Below are 19,394 nucleotides of genomic sequence, written 5' to 3'. Positions count from 1 at the left end.
TCTAAATTCTACCAAAAATTTGTTGGTTTGTTCCATATGGAATAGGTGCAGATATTAAAAAAAATGATTTAGTTCGATTTTGATAATAATCTTTACAGTGCATAATCAATATTCTCATTGATAATTGAAATTTTTACTTGTATTTCCAGATTTTAATTTCCGTTCTATCTTGGTATAATACAAATTTGAGCATTTTATACTATTATTTGTGTCCTTAATAAATATTAGTAAGGAATGCTCAGTCTTGTGTCTTACCCTGAACGACTTCAATGATTGATGATGCAGCTCGGCAGTAAATCGAAACGTAAAGCTGGAGCCATCCGAGTTCCCATGGGAATCGATTGAAATAGGTAAATGTTATTTCATCATGACAATTAATTAATTAATTAGTTTGTGGGATATTAAAATGCAACGCTAAATGTTATGACATTTCTGTTTTAAAAATAGATTTAAGCCTTGTTGTGGTAATGAAATATGCGAACGGCATGTACTCACCGTTACAGTAGTCACATGTACTGTTTTAGATTAACCCATAAGTCCTGAAAAAATATGCGAATATATATTTTTAATTTTAAGTTTAGATAAACGCCAGCTTAGTTAATGTGGAGATATATTTGATTTAACTGATTTTAATTTAAATTGATAAATATTTGATAAATTTATGGTAAAAGAAGTTACATCGCATTTAATAATATTTTAATATCAACAAAATACATTAGGTGACCCAATGAAATAAATAATGTGAAATAATACTCTCCGTAGTAAAATCGGCGTGTAATTTACAAGTTGAGTTTTTGGATAAGATTATTTTACCTATAAATTAATACACTCTTTTCATGGAGTAAGACTGCAATGACATCGAATGCGTCACTGGCTTCACCCAACTTATTATCCATTAAAATATTTAACTCAATACGAAACCGGCTGAAAATTTCGTTCCGTTTTGAAAAAAAAACATAGTATTCTGTAATTTTTTATTTAATATAGTTACTTTCGAGGACGATATACCGATTATAGCCAGCTTCCAATTTTTCGATACCATTTTTGTGGTACTATTTGTCCTTTGCCCCTAAATTTGGAAATTGCCTTTATAAATTATCTTTATTCTACATACATTTCTTCACAGCATCTTTTTGAGATCTGAGAACAGGAAATGGTCGCTGGTAACCAGATCTCGAGAATATGATAGGAAAGAAAGTAATTCGTAGCTCAGTTAATGTATTTTTACCATTGTATTTTTTGGTTTGTGATATGATTCCTTACCTTGGAAAACAACCCTTTTTCTTCACCAAACGGGGTCGTTGTTTACGATTTGAATCTTCAAATGCTCAAATTAGGATATACAATAGTCACTGGCCTTTCTCAAGAGATAGTCGATGAAGATTATTCCTTCCGAATACCAAAAAAAACGATGCCATAACCTTACCAGCTTATCAGCATTTTTCCTCGTTCATCGCGTCTAGTCCACTCGGCTGACTGTCTATTGGACCCTGGAGTGTAGTGATGAAGGCAGGCCACATCCATGGTAACATATTGATGAAAAAATTCGAATTTATTACGATTGAACAGCTCCAAAGACATCTCCAAATCAACAACTCGTTTTATTTTTGGTCAAATGCGAGCTCGCGCGGCTGACATCTTGCACAGAGCCTTTTTATATAATTGGATATAAGAAAGCTCTAATATCTTTAGGATGTTAGCTTTCTCGATCAACTTCTCTTCATGGTAAACTATTTTTTTGGATTTTTTTATGCTTTTGTCGGTAACCACCTCTTTTGGGCGTCTACTGCGTCTTTAGGAATCATATGGCTTGTACGGAATTTTTCAAACCACTTTCTAATGGTCTTAACGTTTGGTGCAGAGTCCGGATTACACTCATCAAGGTACTTTTTTCATTAGAAAATAAATGTTCATTAGCATACGAAATTCCTTGCTATCCATTTTTTCACACTAACAAGTAGCTTAACTCAAAATGCTACAACTGACAAACCTGTTGTTGGATTTTTGTCAAATTTACGCAAATAGCGTTTTGAAGTCGGTACTAACTAAAAAGGATATAGGCGTAAAATTATTGGTACCCTTTCTTAGAAACGAACGAAATTTTAAGCTGGCTTGGGTGCGATGATATTATATCTCAGAGAGTGAATCAAACATTCTGAAGAAGTAGATGAGTAAAATTTGCAAATATAGAATATTATTTATATGGAAATATTTAAAAATTATTTTAATTTTAGCTGATAAATGACACTATATCTTACCAAATAAGACAAATTATATGATGCTACTTAAGATACACATTTAGAAGTGAGATACAAAATAACTGAAAAATGTATGCCAACTAAATATCTTAAATCATAACATAGCCAAATATATAAGATTATATTAATAAGTGATTTTAGGAATGAAAGTAAATTTGTAGTATAAAATTTAATCGCTAGTAAATATATTACAAATACTGTGTTTGTATTTTTATTTTATTGCCAAATATTACATTCATAAACATTTCCAATAAACATGGACTTGTCTTACATCGCGTTATTATAGCACAAAGCTTGAAATAGAGTAGAAAAAATATTATTTTTGGTCCCAAATTTATCATTTGGTAGACCACCATACTAACTGAAACAATATTTATAACAAAGTTTTCTAGAAAAGTTGGACTTAACCATTTTCAAAATGAAACATTTTAGACAATTCCGCATTCTTAGCAATTTCTAGACGCCGGGATAAATCTGAGAGTTATGCCGATACATTCAACCATAATAGTATATATAGAAGAGTGGAAATAATATTTTTCTCAATGAACTGTTAATATTCTTCTTTCTGTTAATTTTGATTATTGACTAATTATTGCTTATTCATTTTTAATATTGAAAAAGAACTGAAAACAAGCGATGTATTCTAATTCACAAATGAGGGAACAAGCTATGGATAATAATTCACAACGCTTTTGAAAAAACAAATTTATGGTTTATAAGAGAAAGCATTTGAAGAAGTTACTGAACAGGTATGAGATTAATTTCCAAACGATGGACCAATGATATTTTCTGAAAAATTGTGATCATATTTATATGTGTGAACATTAAACATTATATTCAAGAAATATGCAAGTATATAAAAAATAAATATTTTAATCCACTCGTGTATCAATCTTTACAATTTCAATTCTATGTAATTCTTTTTACACGATGTTATGTTTTTTTACAAAACTTAATGATTTTATTTTTTCATAATTCTGAATTTTTATACATCACCGTTCCAAAAAACTTATCCCGAGTTAGATAATCTAAAGATTTACGAAATGCCTATTTTCATTCGACTTGAATTTTCCCTGCTACTTAGAAAGTTTTATTCAAAATAAAGTAATATGTAAAAATAATATATTTTTCCGTTGATAGCTTTTATACAATATAATATTACAATAATATTTCAAAACAAAATAGTTAGGTGAAACAAAAATACATTTATTACTATCTCGCCTATGATGCAATCACATGTTTGACTAAAAAGCAACTGCTGAGACCAAACTATCTAATTCATAGTTATATTTGCATACTTTTTATATTTTTTTTTGGTCAAGTGATTTCAATGTGGTCCAGATTTATAAAATTTAAGCTTTTAGGCTTTTGATAAATTAGTTACATTATAGATTATCTCATTTATCGCTTACATTGAGTCATTTTATTACAATTTATTTGATATAACAAATATTATATGCAGGTCTAACAATAAGCTAAATAGCCGTCACGGCACAAGAAAGGATCCAGGCAGGACTTTTCCTTGTGCGAAGGAGATGAATCTGGAAATCTTCGAAATTTTTGTCTCGATCGCACCGCAAGTACCTTCGGGAATCCCCTTTTGTGATTTGGACATGAAATTGATAAGCATATATATGTGCTATATTTATTTGCTATATGTGACTATCGTATATTTTTAACGAAAGTAGGTATAAATCATTTAGAATATAGATGGCAAACATTTTAGAACTGATGGTTTCAACTAGTTCAATTATATCGAAAAAAAATTTTGAACGCACACATTTATTGTATTATTATTTTATTTTGCATTTTTGAAATTTTTAATTTTGTACATCTCCTTATAATAACGATTTCGAAACAATAACAGTTATGGATAATATACTGTACATTATCTATAAACGTGTCCAAAACGAACAATTCCAATCTATAAAAGCACGACTTACAAGGAGAACCTTTGGTTTACACTTCTCGGATTTTAGTGAAATTTTGCATAATGATAGAGTTGATAGTCAAACCGAATAGTTTAAAATATTATAGGCATATGAAGACCGATTTATTTATAAAAATTATAGTTTTGAAAAATAGGACGCGCGTAATAGTTGCTCGCAATGTGGCGCATCAATCAGTTGACTGTATGTTTAAGCATGATACTCTTACATTTTACATTCGGGTTCATAGATAAAAAAAATAAAATGATCGGGTTCAAATCCCGTCAGCGTAAAATTTATTCAAATTGACCATCTATCCTATCATCATGCGGAGTTTTATTAAAATCCCAAAAGAGTAAACTCGAAGTTCTTCTTGTTAGTAACATTTATAGACGATGGTAAAAGTTGAATTGTTCAGTAAGTAAAGGACAATTTTTTTTCGATGTTATAAACTTAACCTATAAGTAATAATAGATAAAGATATATACCACCAAATAAATATGTGCATGATCTATTACAGTTTTATCTCAAGAAAAATTATTTTGCTCCTCTTTTTAATAAAAGTTTCGGATTAATTACTTCAAATAATCATATCTAAAGTGTTTGCCAAATTAAGACTGATATTTCTGATAGCAGTTCGAGTCAACAGACTGTTTTTTATGCGTTTTTATTAAAATTATAGCAAACCATAATCTTCAATGTTATTTATTAGTTAGCAATGTCTGAAGTCTTTGGCATTCTTAGCGATAATAATAATAAAAACTAATAACTAATAAATAATAATGAAATAATATTTATATACATTTTTTTTACTGCAAAGTTGATTAAACCAACTATTTTTATTCAGCAAAAAATAGTTCATCTACCCAATTTCGTTTGAATAACAGTTTTAATTTTGTATTTGAAAAAAGTCTAATTATAATAATTACACCCATATTCCTGCTATGAGAATCACTGCTTTAGGCCATCAAAACTTAGGTAAGAGTTGCAAGTTGAAAAAAAGGATACAGAGTTTAGAAGATTCTAGTAGAAAAAAAGTGTATAATTGTACATTGAATCTAGATTATTTTTAATTTATTTAGAAACTTAAGTGTTATCTATGTTGTGTCTGTTCATACTTAGGACATATAGGTTAATAATGATGAATGCGCTTTCAGTGGACCCGTCAAGATATAAACATATATAATTTAAGAAATTTTGATAACCAACGATTTGTATTTCGATTTAATTTCATCAATTTCGTCAAGTACTAAGCATCTGTTTTTATGAATAAATATATTATAAATTTTATCAAATGCATTAGTTTCGTACAACATTTAGTAGTATATGCCTGTATCAATTTTAGATGAAAATTAATTTTCATCTAAAAAGTTAGTTTATTTTGATTTATAATAATTATAACCCATTAAACCATAATAAATCTTCACAAATAAACAGCACATTAAAAAATAATAAATTTTAAATTTTCATACTTGGTGCTTTTTGTTTTAAAGAAAGGGCAATTATGTGTGCCAATGACTTCACTATACATTAAATTATACAATATATTATATGTAATAAGCTAATGTAAAATAGTTTAGGAGAAAAAAATCCATTTTTATTAATTTTAGCTGGCTTAAAACAATTCGAAACTATTTTATAGTTTTATAATTAATATTATTGGATCATTTCTATAGTTTAGTCGATTACACTAAATTAGTTTACCAAAACTAAGAGAAAGTTAAAATTGCAAATAATTAGCCATACATATTTATGAATCTTGAGTAGTTTCCAGCTTCTTAATTTTTATTTTCAATATTTTTAAACCAACTATAAATAATATAGTGACCTCTCAATGAGTGTTCTTATATGTATTAGTATTTATATAGTCGCCATCTCGGATTGCAATATATCAACAGAACTATTTCTTTCTAATCCAGGATGCCTGTCTCTTTCTTTCCAAAAAATCCATTGACCCATGTTTTGATTTGAGATCAGTCTAGTTGATTCTTCTGTCGAGTTTTGTTTAATCTACCTTTCGGATCAGTTTACTTTTAGTTCAGTTTCAGTGATCGTTTACGGGAATTCAATTTGGTTCGGTGTCCGTACTTTCGTTCGAATTTCATATTTTTCATTAGTTTCGGTGCTTATTGACTTAGTAAGAAATTTGATAAGTTTTCCGTTTTTATTAAAGTGATATTCTTTATTTGTTTCAAAGAATAAAGTTTTATTTTTGATATTATACAGTCCATTGTGTTCAAGATTAACAGTCCATAGTGTTCAGCGGTTCCGAGTGTCTGATTATTTCTAATCAAGGCCACACCAAATAACAATATTTTATATTGTCTACATTACAAGATAAAATTGCATCTAATTAATAAAATATTATCCGCTATAGCAATCTACAAAAATGATTTTTTTCTCCCTAAACCAGTATAAACATACATAAGTTAGTATATGTGATATAAATTTGATTATTGGATCAGAATTCCAGGACAATCATACGTTATTTGTGTAAAAAATAAAATAAACATAAGTTGTGCTGAGTGTTATATAAGAGTGCTAAATAGTACAACGAACATAAAGTGTTGGTAAAACATAGAAACAAATAACCTGAGGTAAACCTTAATTAATTAAAAATTATTATTTTAGGTTTCTCTCCCTTATTTTGCCAATATGTAAATTTTGAGTTAAATTTATTATGTATTGTGATTGTTATCAAGATTGTGATTGTAAAACCATAGAATCGCAAGAAAATCATAACATTAAAATGTAGATAAAATATAACACTTTCACATCAATTTACATCACTAATATTAAAATCGTGCCAAAAAAACACAATCTCAATGGTTCTAAAATATAGTAAACAATGTAATATTAATTTAAAACAGTCGCTTTAAAAGTGTAATGAAATTTACACTACTTACAGCTATTCCATCAAATAAATTATTTTTACAAAAAATAAAAATATCAAATCAAATTTTAAAATAAATTAAAAAAAAATTATAGTAAGAACTGTTTTTAACGTTTTACCACATTTTATTTCTGACGTATGATGGTCCTGGTAATTTCATTTTTCACTTAAATACCAGTTTATACATTTACTAACTTTATAAAATAATATTGTTTCAATAATTATGGTGCCTTTCCATGGACAAGTGGAAACTTTTTAAAACTCGATTTGATAGGCCAAATTATATCAACATTTGGTTAATTATTTTTTTTTTGTATTTTTTTTAGATTGTTTTTCACTTCTGATAATGGTTGATGAATTGATTTATTCAAAGTGATCGTGATATATGTGTTATATTTATATATTCTATTATTTATATGCTTTTGTTGGACTAAGTGAGGTTTGCTCTCGTGAGGAACCACACGTGCATTGGTTCCGATTTTCCTTTCATAGCCACGGGACCTCTAGAGGTCAGCACAAACTGGGGATCGTGGTTTTCTTCACGGCAAAGATATCTAAAAACAAAGAAATCTTATGTAAATATATAATATATAAAATTAATATTTTTTTAAAATATGGCCATGTAAAGAAATAAAGTGCCAGATTTTATTTTATGCTTTCAAGTGTGCTAATTTGTCTTAAATTACCCAAAAGATAAAGGGGGAAGTACGGTCAGAATCACAGTGTTTTATTTTTTTAATAATATTTACAAGTCTCGATCGTTTTTACTCATTTTTGTTTCATTAACTACTACCAATAACATAGTACTTTTAATTAAGTAAAAACTATAATAAAATATTTATTAACGAAAGATGCAACCATTCACAAAATCCATTTCGTCCTGAAATGCTAGTTTTTAAGAAGACGCTTCACAAAGAAATAGTTTAATCTTCTCTGGGACATCATCGCATAATGTATAATCCCAAAGGAAATAAATCATACATTGCAACTAGCCTCCGTCGGGCTAAAAACGGTAAAAGAGTTCATTGTAATAAATGCAAGTCTCTTTTTATAGGTGGATCCTTTGTGGTGCTTTTCGAAGTAGTTAGAGTAGAAGTTAAAAGCCAATATCTTTGATATGTTTAACCCTCCGTCGGTCGGATATTTATTCACTTTCGAACGGTCGGAGTGGTCTGGCTGGACCACCATTCATTTTACATGCATTTATTTGGGATAAATGAGTTTTTGGTGTCTTACATATTAACGATTATTAGTAGTAAATATTTATAGTTTAGATTTTTTTTACCGTCTTTTGCATGTGTTGAGCTTGCTTATAATAAAAAGAATTATATATCATATTATATTATATAAAAAAATCAGAGAATATAAAAAATCGTTGCTTTTATTATTATTTTTATTTTTCTCTTTTATATCAATGAAAAACAATATTTATTCTGTTTCGACTCCTTCGAAATGAATGTGAAATTCAAATGAAAACGAAATGAGGTGCGTCGCCTTTGAAATGAGCTGTAAAATTCAAGTTGAAAATATAATTTCACTACAGGTTTGCCAAAAAAATTTCCGAATGCAGTACGGGTAGAGAAATTGTTGATTATGTGCGCGTTACTCAGCCGATTTTAAATGTTTGCAATGACTAATAAGTTTGGTAGGTTTTCAAGGAACTCTCGTCGTGAAAATACTAACATTCATGTTACAACACATAGCAAAAAATATATAAAATGCAGTTTGAATAGAAAATACCAGAAAAAAGACAAAATACTGGTCTACATATATCAAAAAGCGTATATTTCATACAAAATGTATGGGTAGTCTAGACAGACCACTCCGACTGTTCGATGTATAAAAAAGTTAATATCCTTATAATTATCCTCCTGTACATTTTTTCGTCCTGAATTTTTCATTGATCGACAGTTTATGAAATTTTAGGAGAAGTCAAGAAATTTCAAGTCGATAGGATTACTAGAAGTATTTTTTTTAATTGAAGTCGAAAAAAGTCAGGCTAGACCACGCCGACCGACGGAGGGTTAATTTTTTTTCTTGGCCTTGAAATGAACTATCTTGTAGTGCTTGCAAAATAGTACTGAGTCATTTTGTCCGAAAATGAACAAAAATGAATAAATAATAAAAGTTCGATCAATAAATTTATCACTAGTAATGGCATAACTTAATTGATTTTAATAGAAATAATCACAAATAACAATAAAAGAGACTTTCTGTTGCCACCATGAGGAAAAAACACTCAAAATAAAATTTTGAAGACGCGATACCTGTTTGAACTAATCCTTCAACAACACTGGGACAATGACGCTCAACATCTGACAGGATTTGAGTTTTCTTGACAAACAAATCCAATGCCCTATTTTTTTAATGGTTATATTTTTAATTTTTAAGGAATTTCATAAAATAATAGCAGGAAATAATCACCATAAAAAGTTCATGTAAAATATATAATTGAACCAATTGTAAAAGTCATCACTTGACTCTGCAATGCAAGGCGGAAATCTGCATAGATCTTTTTAAGATTTCTGAACTCCGAGTAGAAATTTACGAGGAATGCTATCTTTACGATCTGTTTGCAAATGTTGCATTACTGATAAATTTGCATTAATATTTAATTTTCATTATATCTTTTGGAATATATATTATAGACCTATAGAAATGTTTAATTCTTTTCATTATGAACTATGTTATCTGATTGCGAGCAAATAATTAGTGCAACTTAATTAATTAATTAATAAATCATATCAGCGAAGTTAATTGGACATAGTATTTATAGCAAACCGTAATCACTAATAATAAATTTTATTTCAAGTTCTTGTCTAAATATTTGTCGTGAATATAACTGCGTATATTTTTTTTTTTTTTTTTTTTTATTTATTTTTTATTGGCTTTGTAAGCTTGTACATTGGCCATTGTCTACAGAATTTCACATCTACAAAAATTAAGACTAATATACATATATATATATATAAATCCACATGCATACATACTCATTCACACACCTATATATATACATACATATATACATATATATATACACGCATATACATACACAAAGACACATCAATATACATATACACCTAATTTTAATTACACATGTTGAATCTCTATACCATTAATCTAGTTTCACATATATACTCGTATATAGCATCATAAGTTACAGTGTCTGCCAACATCAGTCTCAGGTTTGTGGGAAGTGGGATCCTCAGTTTTGTTAATTTATTCCATAGTTTTTCTCTTTTTTCCTCCATATGTCTACACTCCATAATTAGGTGATTGGCATCTGCATTATTTGCTTCGCCAAGACAATGACAATACGGATTGATGTTAATTCCGATCCTATTCAAGTGGAAAGGCGTAAAGGTGTGATTGGTTCTCAGACGATTAAAAATGCAGTAAAAATGACGACTCCTCGTAAATTTGTCGAACCATGGTCTGACAGGAATTTGTTCTTGTATGGCTGCATAAAACTGTCCTTTTTCACGACTTGACTCTTGGAATTCCAATTGCCACTCCTTGTATATCTTTGCCTTAAAGAGGTTTTTGATATCTTGGTGGGATATTCCATCTTCTACGATTATACCCGTGTTTATTGCATCTTTTGCTCCTTTGTCAGCAGCTTCATTCCCTGTTACTCCAATATGACTCTTGATCCAAATTAAGTAAACGGATTTTCTTTTCGAGAGTATGTTATGTATATGATTAAGAGTATCTAACACTAAAAAACTTGGGTCCCTGCCTATAGATAGCAGGCTCTCTAAAGATGATCGGCTATCACTGAATACAACGGCTTTCTCCAAGCTAAGTGAGGCGACGTTCCGAATACATTTGTTTATGGCGTACATTTCAGCTGTATAAATCGACGCATTTATATCTAACTTATATTTAGTATATAAGTTAGTGTTCTGATGATAGATGCAAGCACCTACGCCCTCAGGACCTTTTGAACCATCTGTGAAGAAAACCTCGAAGTCCGGAAACGTGTTTTTAATTTTATCTTCAATTTCTAATCTATACCCCCTATCAATTGGACTGCTATATATATTACAAAATTCCGTCTGTATGATATTTTGAAGGTTTGTAGTCGTGATTTCATAGTTGAAGTAGAATTTTGTTGCTTTGTTTTGTTCTTCTAATGGCTTGCATTTGTATTCAGTTTCTGAGATCACTGACATAAGTATAGGTTTCTTCTTATTCTGCCAATATTGTCTGTTCTGACAGTTGTTAGCACTACTAATTTTTTGTATCACCTCTACGTTGTTGGACCTTATTCTGTCAATAACGAATTTCGTTGCTAACAGTTTCCTCCTCAAATGCAGAGGCATTATGTGTGCCTCCACATGTAAGGCGTTAATGGGCGTTGAACGCAAAACTCCCAGGCAATACCTTATAGCTTTATTTTGCAGGGTATCCAGTTTGCGTAGTAGATTTTTACTTGCATCCCCATAAATGAAGCAGCCATAATCAAGTTTAGATAATATAAGCTGTTTATATATCCTGATTGCAACCTTCACGTCAGCGCCATACATCATGTGATTTAATACTCTCAAGATATTTAATGCATCTTCACATTTTCTTGACAGATTTTCCAAATGTGGACCCCATCGTAATTTGTTATCTATAGTCAAACCCAGACATTTTGTGGTAGTTTGTATTTTTAAGGTGTATCTACCTAATTTTATTGACTCCATCGCAATAGAATTCCTTTGTCTGGTGAAAAACGATACTGCACTTTTATTCTCGGAGATTGAAAATCCCAGTGATGTGGTCCATTTTCCAAATGACGTCATGGTCTGATCCATTTTTTTGATCACATCATTTAATGACACTCCACTATGTGATAATATTAGATCATCTGCATATTGCATGATCCGAGCGTCCTGGCCAATTTCATTTTGAAGGTGTGCCGTGTATACGTTGAACAACAAGGGACTAAGGACAGAACCCTGAGGTAAGCCTTCCGACATATACCGTGGCCCATAATGTGTATCTTTACATCTGAGGACTAATTTTCGATCTTTCAATAAGTGATAAATGTGAACAATAAATCTCTTAGGGAGTTTTAATTCATATAGAATGTTTATTAAAATCGGTATTTGAACCCTGTTGTATGCGTTCTCCAAATCCAAGTTGATAGTCAATACACAATTTTTCTTGGCCAGGTTGTTGTGAATTTCATAGACGAAACTAGTTAGAACATCATACGTGCCTCTTTTGTTTCTGAAACCTTGCATGTAACTTGGCAATTTCTTCTTATTCTCGAGCCACCACTCGATTCTTCTTTTCATTAAGCGTTCGAATGTTTTGGACATACATGACGCTAGAGAAATCGGCCGATATGATTCTATTTTTGTTGCATCCTTATTAGGCTTTAGAACTGGTATTGTGATATATGTCCTCCAGTCTTTTACAGCAATCTCTTTAGTCCAGATGTCGTTGAAGACCTTCAGTAGAATTTTTTTTCCCTTATCTGATAGGTTACTTAGCATGGGGTAATGTATATTGTCATTACCCGGCGCAGTATTACTATTCCTTTTTAGTGCCAAATGTAATTCATCAATGGTAAAGGGACCTTCTAATTCGTCATTTTTTTCCATGTCCTGTATGTTGACGTCATTAATTACCGTATCCGGAGTAAGTGAGTTAAGAAACTGATCAGCTAAGTTATTAGGAAATGCATTGGTTCGAGTGGCTCCATTTTTCATGACCTTTATATGGTGCCAGATTTGTTGTGAAGACATGTCTCTGGAGAAAGAGTTACAAAACTCTGTCCATTTATCGTATTTTTTCTTTTTAAATACAAATCGACACTTAGCTACCGCTCGCTTGTATTTTATATAATTGTCTATGTTTGGTATTTCTTTGTATTTCTTAATTGCTTCCGATTTTATTTTCTTCACTTTGTTGCACTCCTCGTCCCACCAAGGATTTGATTTATTTCTATATTTCGTACCCAAATACGGATTTGTTTTTGGAATATTCATTAGTGCTGCATTATTAATGCATTCAATAAACTTGGAATAGGAAATCATCGGATTAGAGTTGAGATTAGTATTCGACAACATTCTGTCTACAGTTTGCGCATAACCTGACCAATCTGCATCTTTAATTTTCCACCGATATCTGTTTACTGGACTATGATTGTATTTAAACTTATTATCATTGCCTAATTTAACATTAATACTAATTGCTAAATGATCAGACCCTAGAGTTTCATTTAATACACTCCATTCAGCCCTAATCATCACTGATGGGCTGCATATTGTTAAGTCTACCGCGGAAGGATTCCTATCGTGTCTTCTTATCATTGTAGGTGTTCCGTCATTCATAAGACATAAACCCTCTGAGTTTATGGCTTCACTAAGATTTATGCCTGCATTATTGTTTTTTAACCCTCCAAAACTTATGTGGTGAGCATTACAGTCCCCTGCTAGTATTAACGGTTGATTTAGTTCCTGGAATAGCGACACCCAATATTCCGTGCCTGTCTTGTGCCCGGGGGCACAATAAATCGCCACAATATTAAGTGTTATGTTATGTATGGCCAGCTTAATTCCGCAAATCTGAATTTTATTGGTAATGAAACTGTTTAAATTTAACGTCTGAAATTGGTATCTTCGGTGGATAAGTATTCCAACTCCTCCATAACCATCTTCCCTATTCTTTGATATAAAGGCGTATCCAGATATCTGAAATCTATTATTATCTTTGAGCCATGTTTCAGATAATATTACGATATCTATATGGTTGGTGTTTAAATAGGATTCTAGATGCAGCTTATTTGAAAAAACAGATCTGATATTGATTTGAATAATTTTTAGCATTATTATTATTATTATTTTTTTTTTTAAGTTATTATCACTAAATAATTTTAAGCTTCCATACGTAATATACTGTGCTCACAGCCAAATCAAACTTGTTTGTCGGGTCCAACTTTGGACCTCATCATTTTGTTTAGTATTTCTGACAACAGGTTATAATGTTCAGCGCTACTAGGAATGTATATATGTTTAATTTTTTCAATGAATTCGTTTAAGAAATTTAATGAACCATCTTGTTGAACATTGCTATTATTTTCGACTATTGCAGATTCACGTTCCACGTTCGGTTTTAACCTTTTTCTTGGGTTGAGGTTAAATTCGGTTTTGTTATTTCTATTTGATACAGGTTCCTTCACTGACTGTTTTTTTATTGAGGATCCAGAATTGAATGGAGTATTGCTTTTGGTAATTTTGTAAGTCGCTCTTTTAGGTTTATGAAAGGTTGTCGGATTTAAAAATTCCGGTTGCTCCTCCTCCTCTAAATCAGAAAGGGCGTCGAACCTATTTTTAGTTATCTTGCTGTCTGTACTAGATGCAGGTTTTGCATACAAACCTGGAAATTCTTTATCTTTGCCCGTGAAACTGAATCCGGCTTTTGACTTGTTTGCATAGCTGTCTTTATATAATATATTTCTGGCTTCATGGTATGCTAGATTCTGCCAAGCCATAATTTCTTTAATTTTTTTATTTTTAATAAATACCGTGCATTCTTTATCATTTGCAGGGTGATCCCCATTGCACAACGCACATAGAAATTTGGATGCTATACATATTTTCGCATTATGTTCTCCGGAACATTTCATACATCTCTCTTTTCCTCTACATTGGTCCTTAACGTGATTGAATCGACAGCATTTGTAGCATTGGACCACTTTCTGTACAAACGGTCGAACCTCACATCTTACCGAATGTATAGCTACCTTATTCGGTAAACTTGTGCCCCTAAACGTTAATTTGACACATTGTGATGAGTATTTTATTGTATTATTATTTTTCGGTCTTAAACATACCACGTCTATAACCGGAATGTCTGTTTCAATGGCGTTTATAATTTCTTGTTCTGAGAGATTCGCATCCACATCAAATATTATGCCATGCCTTGCAAGTAGGTATTTTGGGATGTATGCCTTCAGATTATTTTTTTCTAAAATTTTGTCATCTAGAATTTTGTTCGCCACCCTGGCGCTTTTAAATTCCATCTTTACTTTATTTTTTCCTATAACCGAAACTTCTGTCAAACCAAATTTGAAATATGCCCCTGCATTATGTATGATTTTTCCCAAGGCCATCGGGTGTAGTCGGCCTATATTTTTGTCCTTGGATTCAACAAATATAGTGTAAGGGCCCATATCGCAACCTTCGAAACGTATCAAATTATTTAATGGATTAACTCTTTCATCTGATTTATTTTGATCGTTTATATTGTTATCACTTATTAGATCTTTTGTTATTTCCATTGTTGTATCACTATTATTTGACGCTAAATTACTGTTTTCCCCTTTGTTTTCCTTTTGTTCTAACGTTTCCCTTTTATTACTATCTGCACTTACATCGTTGATATTATATTTATAATTAACATTAACACTATTCTTAATGTTCAAATCACAACTACTAACTGATTCATTTTCTACACTAATTACACTTTCAGTATCACAAAAATCCATGTCACTCAATCTATTTAAGCTAGTGTTTCTTGCATCTGCTGTTGACTCTCCAATCGCAGAGCGGCAGGTAAAAAGGTTTGGGTCAGGTGGTCGGCCGCACTGACCATCCGACTCGGAAGACATTATGCAATTATTTACGATTTATTTATTCGATGTGAATCGCTCGGCTGCTACAATCGAACTGTGCGTATATATTTGAAATACGTTATAGCATCAAATAATTTTATATAAACAGTATATCGCACAATTACCTACTGTAACCTAATCTACTCACTCGTAAGTATCTTCTGACACATTAATTCTTCCAGGTGCTCCTGTGGTTTCCGTTCTGCTCGTCAGGTTGACGGTGTTGCCAAATAGGCAATAACGCGGCATCCTGTGTCCGATGACTCCAGTCACCACTTCACCAGAATGGATGCCGATTGTAATATTCTATTTTTGGCAAAAAAATTAATATTTATTTGCGGATCAGAATGAATGCCGATTGTGATTTTATATTTTAGCAAAGAAATTGATATTTATTCGCGGACCAAAACGTAAGTACTATAGACTATTCATGAAAATATTAGAACACGCTAAAAGATAAAAACATTTCCATTTATATAATCCACTCCAGTAGAAGACTTACGGGCAAAATATGAAAGTATGTTTATGTATAATCTGAGCAATTACGAATCTTAATTTTAAATAAAAATTTACATATCTATAAATTTAATTCATATTGATTCTCGGACAATTTTTATAGAGATGGGAGTTTATTACATTATTTTAAAGCCGCTTGTTTTATAATTTGCCAAAGAAATTACTTATTGTACTTATTTAGTTCCAATCTAATTTGGTCTCATCTGATTTCTATTAAATTATATTTTTGTAGATCGGTCTTTATCATTCAAAAAGGGAGTTGAATACCTTGTGTATTTGGGAAAAATGATAATAGTTTTTCATTTTTAAACTTTATAAAATGCATGTTAAAATATTATACTACCAGTTCTATATATATATATATATATATATATATATATATATATATATATATAAATATTAGAATATATAGAATTAGAATATATTAGATAAAATATATATATATATATATATATATATATATATATATATAGATAGATAGATAGATAGAAAATCTATACTAAACTCCGAAGAGTAAACACATAGTTTCGACAACTTGTTAAGTTATCATTATTATTAGTGTGTTTTACCATTTGTGATGTTTGTGTTAAAAAATATATATCTTATCAATGTGCACATACTCATACCATGGATTAATAATGGTTTCATATGCTATATTAGGATACAAAATTTTAACTTGATTACCACTGAATGATGGCTAAGATGCTAGCCGAAACGTATGGATTTTAAATAAATAAATTTTAAAAAAACTCCGCTTCAGAGAGGAGTTATATGCACTTAATAACTCTACAATTGCGACAACTTTGAAACATTATACTTGACACAAATGTGTTCTCCAGTGTGTTGTTGACATATCTAAGGATTTATTAAGACTTTGTAGGTAGTTTACGAATAGTTCAAACATTTTTGTTCATTTTATTATAATAATTACTAATTTATGCAATTCAATATGCATACAAATCTCAAATTGACAAAAAACTTGGGAATCAAAATCAATTTTGTAATTTTATTTGAAGAGAAAATATAGATTTTTTTTAATGTGTTCATATTTATATGAAAATAATGCAGTTAACCCTATATATAAAATAAGAACAACACATCAGGTAGTTTTATTAGCATACTATTACTTTTACACAATTTTAAAATCATAATTGTGTGAAAGTTATAATACAATACTAAATCTTGTTAGCTGGTTGTATATATTGAAAGAGCTCATTTACGGACAAACATTATCGTATACAGAATATAGAATACAAAATAGCATTATTTCGAGACATTATATTCCTGGAAAGTCCTAAAACTGGCCGTGAGGCGAGAAAGAGACCAAGCATAAGTAAAAAAATCTCAAGCAAATATCTGCACATGTTAACAGATTTAGGGAAGTCGGATATGACAAATCCTCTGAGACAACTCCACTCGGATTCACTCCGAGGGAGGAGTTGTATCGGGGTGATAACTCCGAAGTGATTTACCCATATCTAATCATATATATATATATATATATATATATATATATATATATATATATTATTAACTTACTACGGGTCTTCCGTCAACTATAACTTGAGATGATAAATCCATCATGTCCAGAGCAAGTCTGGCCATACAACGCGCGTGTTCCGTACACGGTTCCGGGAGTCCCGAAACTGCCATGTATTTGTCACCAACTGTTTCTACCTATATTTTTAAATCAATACGTTTATTGGATGTATTATGAAACATAAGTCATGATGACTCGACATGAATACATTCTAAATATTTATGCAATAATTACATACTGACCAATTTACTAAATTGGTAACCCCGTAAATGAACTAATGGGCCAATAGTCCGGTATAATAAACGTCGTTATGGCAACGCTATGTTACGCCCCTTTCATTGTTAAAATACTAAGTATTTGCTGTACGGATGAGACGCCTTACACATAAAATCAACTTCATGTATGTGTTATAAATGCACATTAGAAAAATGCAGTTACAATAACATTCTTTATTTGACGATTACACAGCAAATACATACCATTTGGACAGTTTTTATTACCAAGAAAGGAGCATAACATAGTGTTGCCATAACAACGCTATGTTACGATCTATTTTACCGGACAATTGGTCATAAGATGATTATACTAAAGAACAAGAAAAATGCAGATATTTTAAACACGTAAACAGAATTAAAAACTGTCAGCATCAAAAGGCGCTGATCAAGCCACTTCATAGTCCAGTCATTTAAGCTTAAAGTAGGTAAGAATCTCGGAATTTTAGATACCCAGCCGTAAGTCTATGTCTATAAATACTTGTATATTGACATCCTAAAGTTGTCTCAAAACCTACATATGGTAGGGTGTCAATACCATATGTAGGTTTTCAGATAACTTTAGGATGTCAATATACAAGTATTTACAGACTTACAGCTGAGTATCTCGAATTCCGAGGTGAACTTACTAAGTCATGCCATCTCGACATTTGTAATAGAACATATTTTGAATACATTTTATACAATGAGCCAGCGGTGACGATATCAGTTAGAGCGTGGGCTAGCACCAAGTAGTCCCAGGTTCGCAGGTTCGATTCCCGCTACCGCCAGGCCTGACATTAGTCAAGTTTGATGTCAAATTTCCAGTTGGGGTTATAGATCACAATATAATTCCAAGTGGAAATCGTCCTTCGTGAACATAGTTGCATCATTCAATCATATGTAAACTATTAGACGTAAGAGCTAATATATAAATCCTTCCCTCACGTAGGAGAATGATGAACCGATGCGTTGCCTCTCATAATAATACCTTAGGTCATAAATCTTAAACAAAACAGCTTTTAAAACATAGGAAGTAAGAGTTCTGATCGCTGTTGAAACAAAAAAAAACTCTTGTTACGTGATGTGTATTGCATAATTAAAAGTTAATTCCGTTCACATCAACGTTTATTGCTACCAAAATAGCACGATTGTGGGGTCAACTGTAATATTCAATATGTATTTGGAAAGATGTTCTTATATTACTAAGCCGTATTAAAGCGTGCTTGGGTCGACTACAACCTAGGAATGACTTTAGTAGGCTTTGTTATCGACTCTTCTGTCTTTAACCCCTTAACATAAAATGACGTGCAGAGCCCGCGTGCGATTTCTAGGCCAAATATGAATATTACGGGCATAGCCCGCGTACGATATTCGGGCCAGAAGCAAATATTACG

General features: G+C 31.1%; 1 protein-coding gene across 1 annotated transcript in view; it reads right to left on the bottom strand.

The window, feature by feature from the left end:
• Positions 1-7,477: 7,477 nt before the first annotated feature.
• The window catches only part of LOC113377223 (guanylate cyclase soluble subunit beta-1), a 155,895-nt gene continuing 143,978 nt past the window's right edge, over positions 7,478-19,394 (bottom strand). The window contains exons 11-13 of the mRNA XM_026617460.1: positions 17,746-17,883; positions 15,839-15,996; positions 7,478-7,633 (exon numbers count right to left, since the gene is read on the bottom strand). Coding sequence (XP_026473245.1) covers positions 7,510-7,633; positions 15,839-15,996; positions 17,746-17,883 — 420 coding nt within the window. The 3' untranslated portion in view covers positions 7,478-7,509. The remainder of the gene's footprint in view (positions 7,634-15,838; positions 15,997-17,745; positions 17,884-19,394) is intronic.

This window comes from Ctenocephalides felis, unplaced genomic scaffold (genome assembly GCF_003426905.1).
Source record: "Ctenocephalides felis isolate EL2017-DRISC unplaced genomic scaffold, ASM342690v1 CF-g0.4_SCAFFOLD_01886, whole genome shotgun sequence".
Taxonomy (NCBI): Eukaryota; Metazoa; Arthropoda; class Insecta; order Siphonaptera; family Pulicidae; genus Ctenocephalides; species Ctenocephalides felis.
This window is presented reverse-complemented; position numbering and strand designations above follow the sequence as displayed.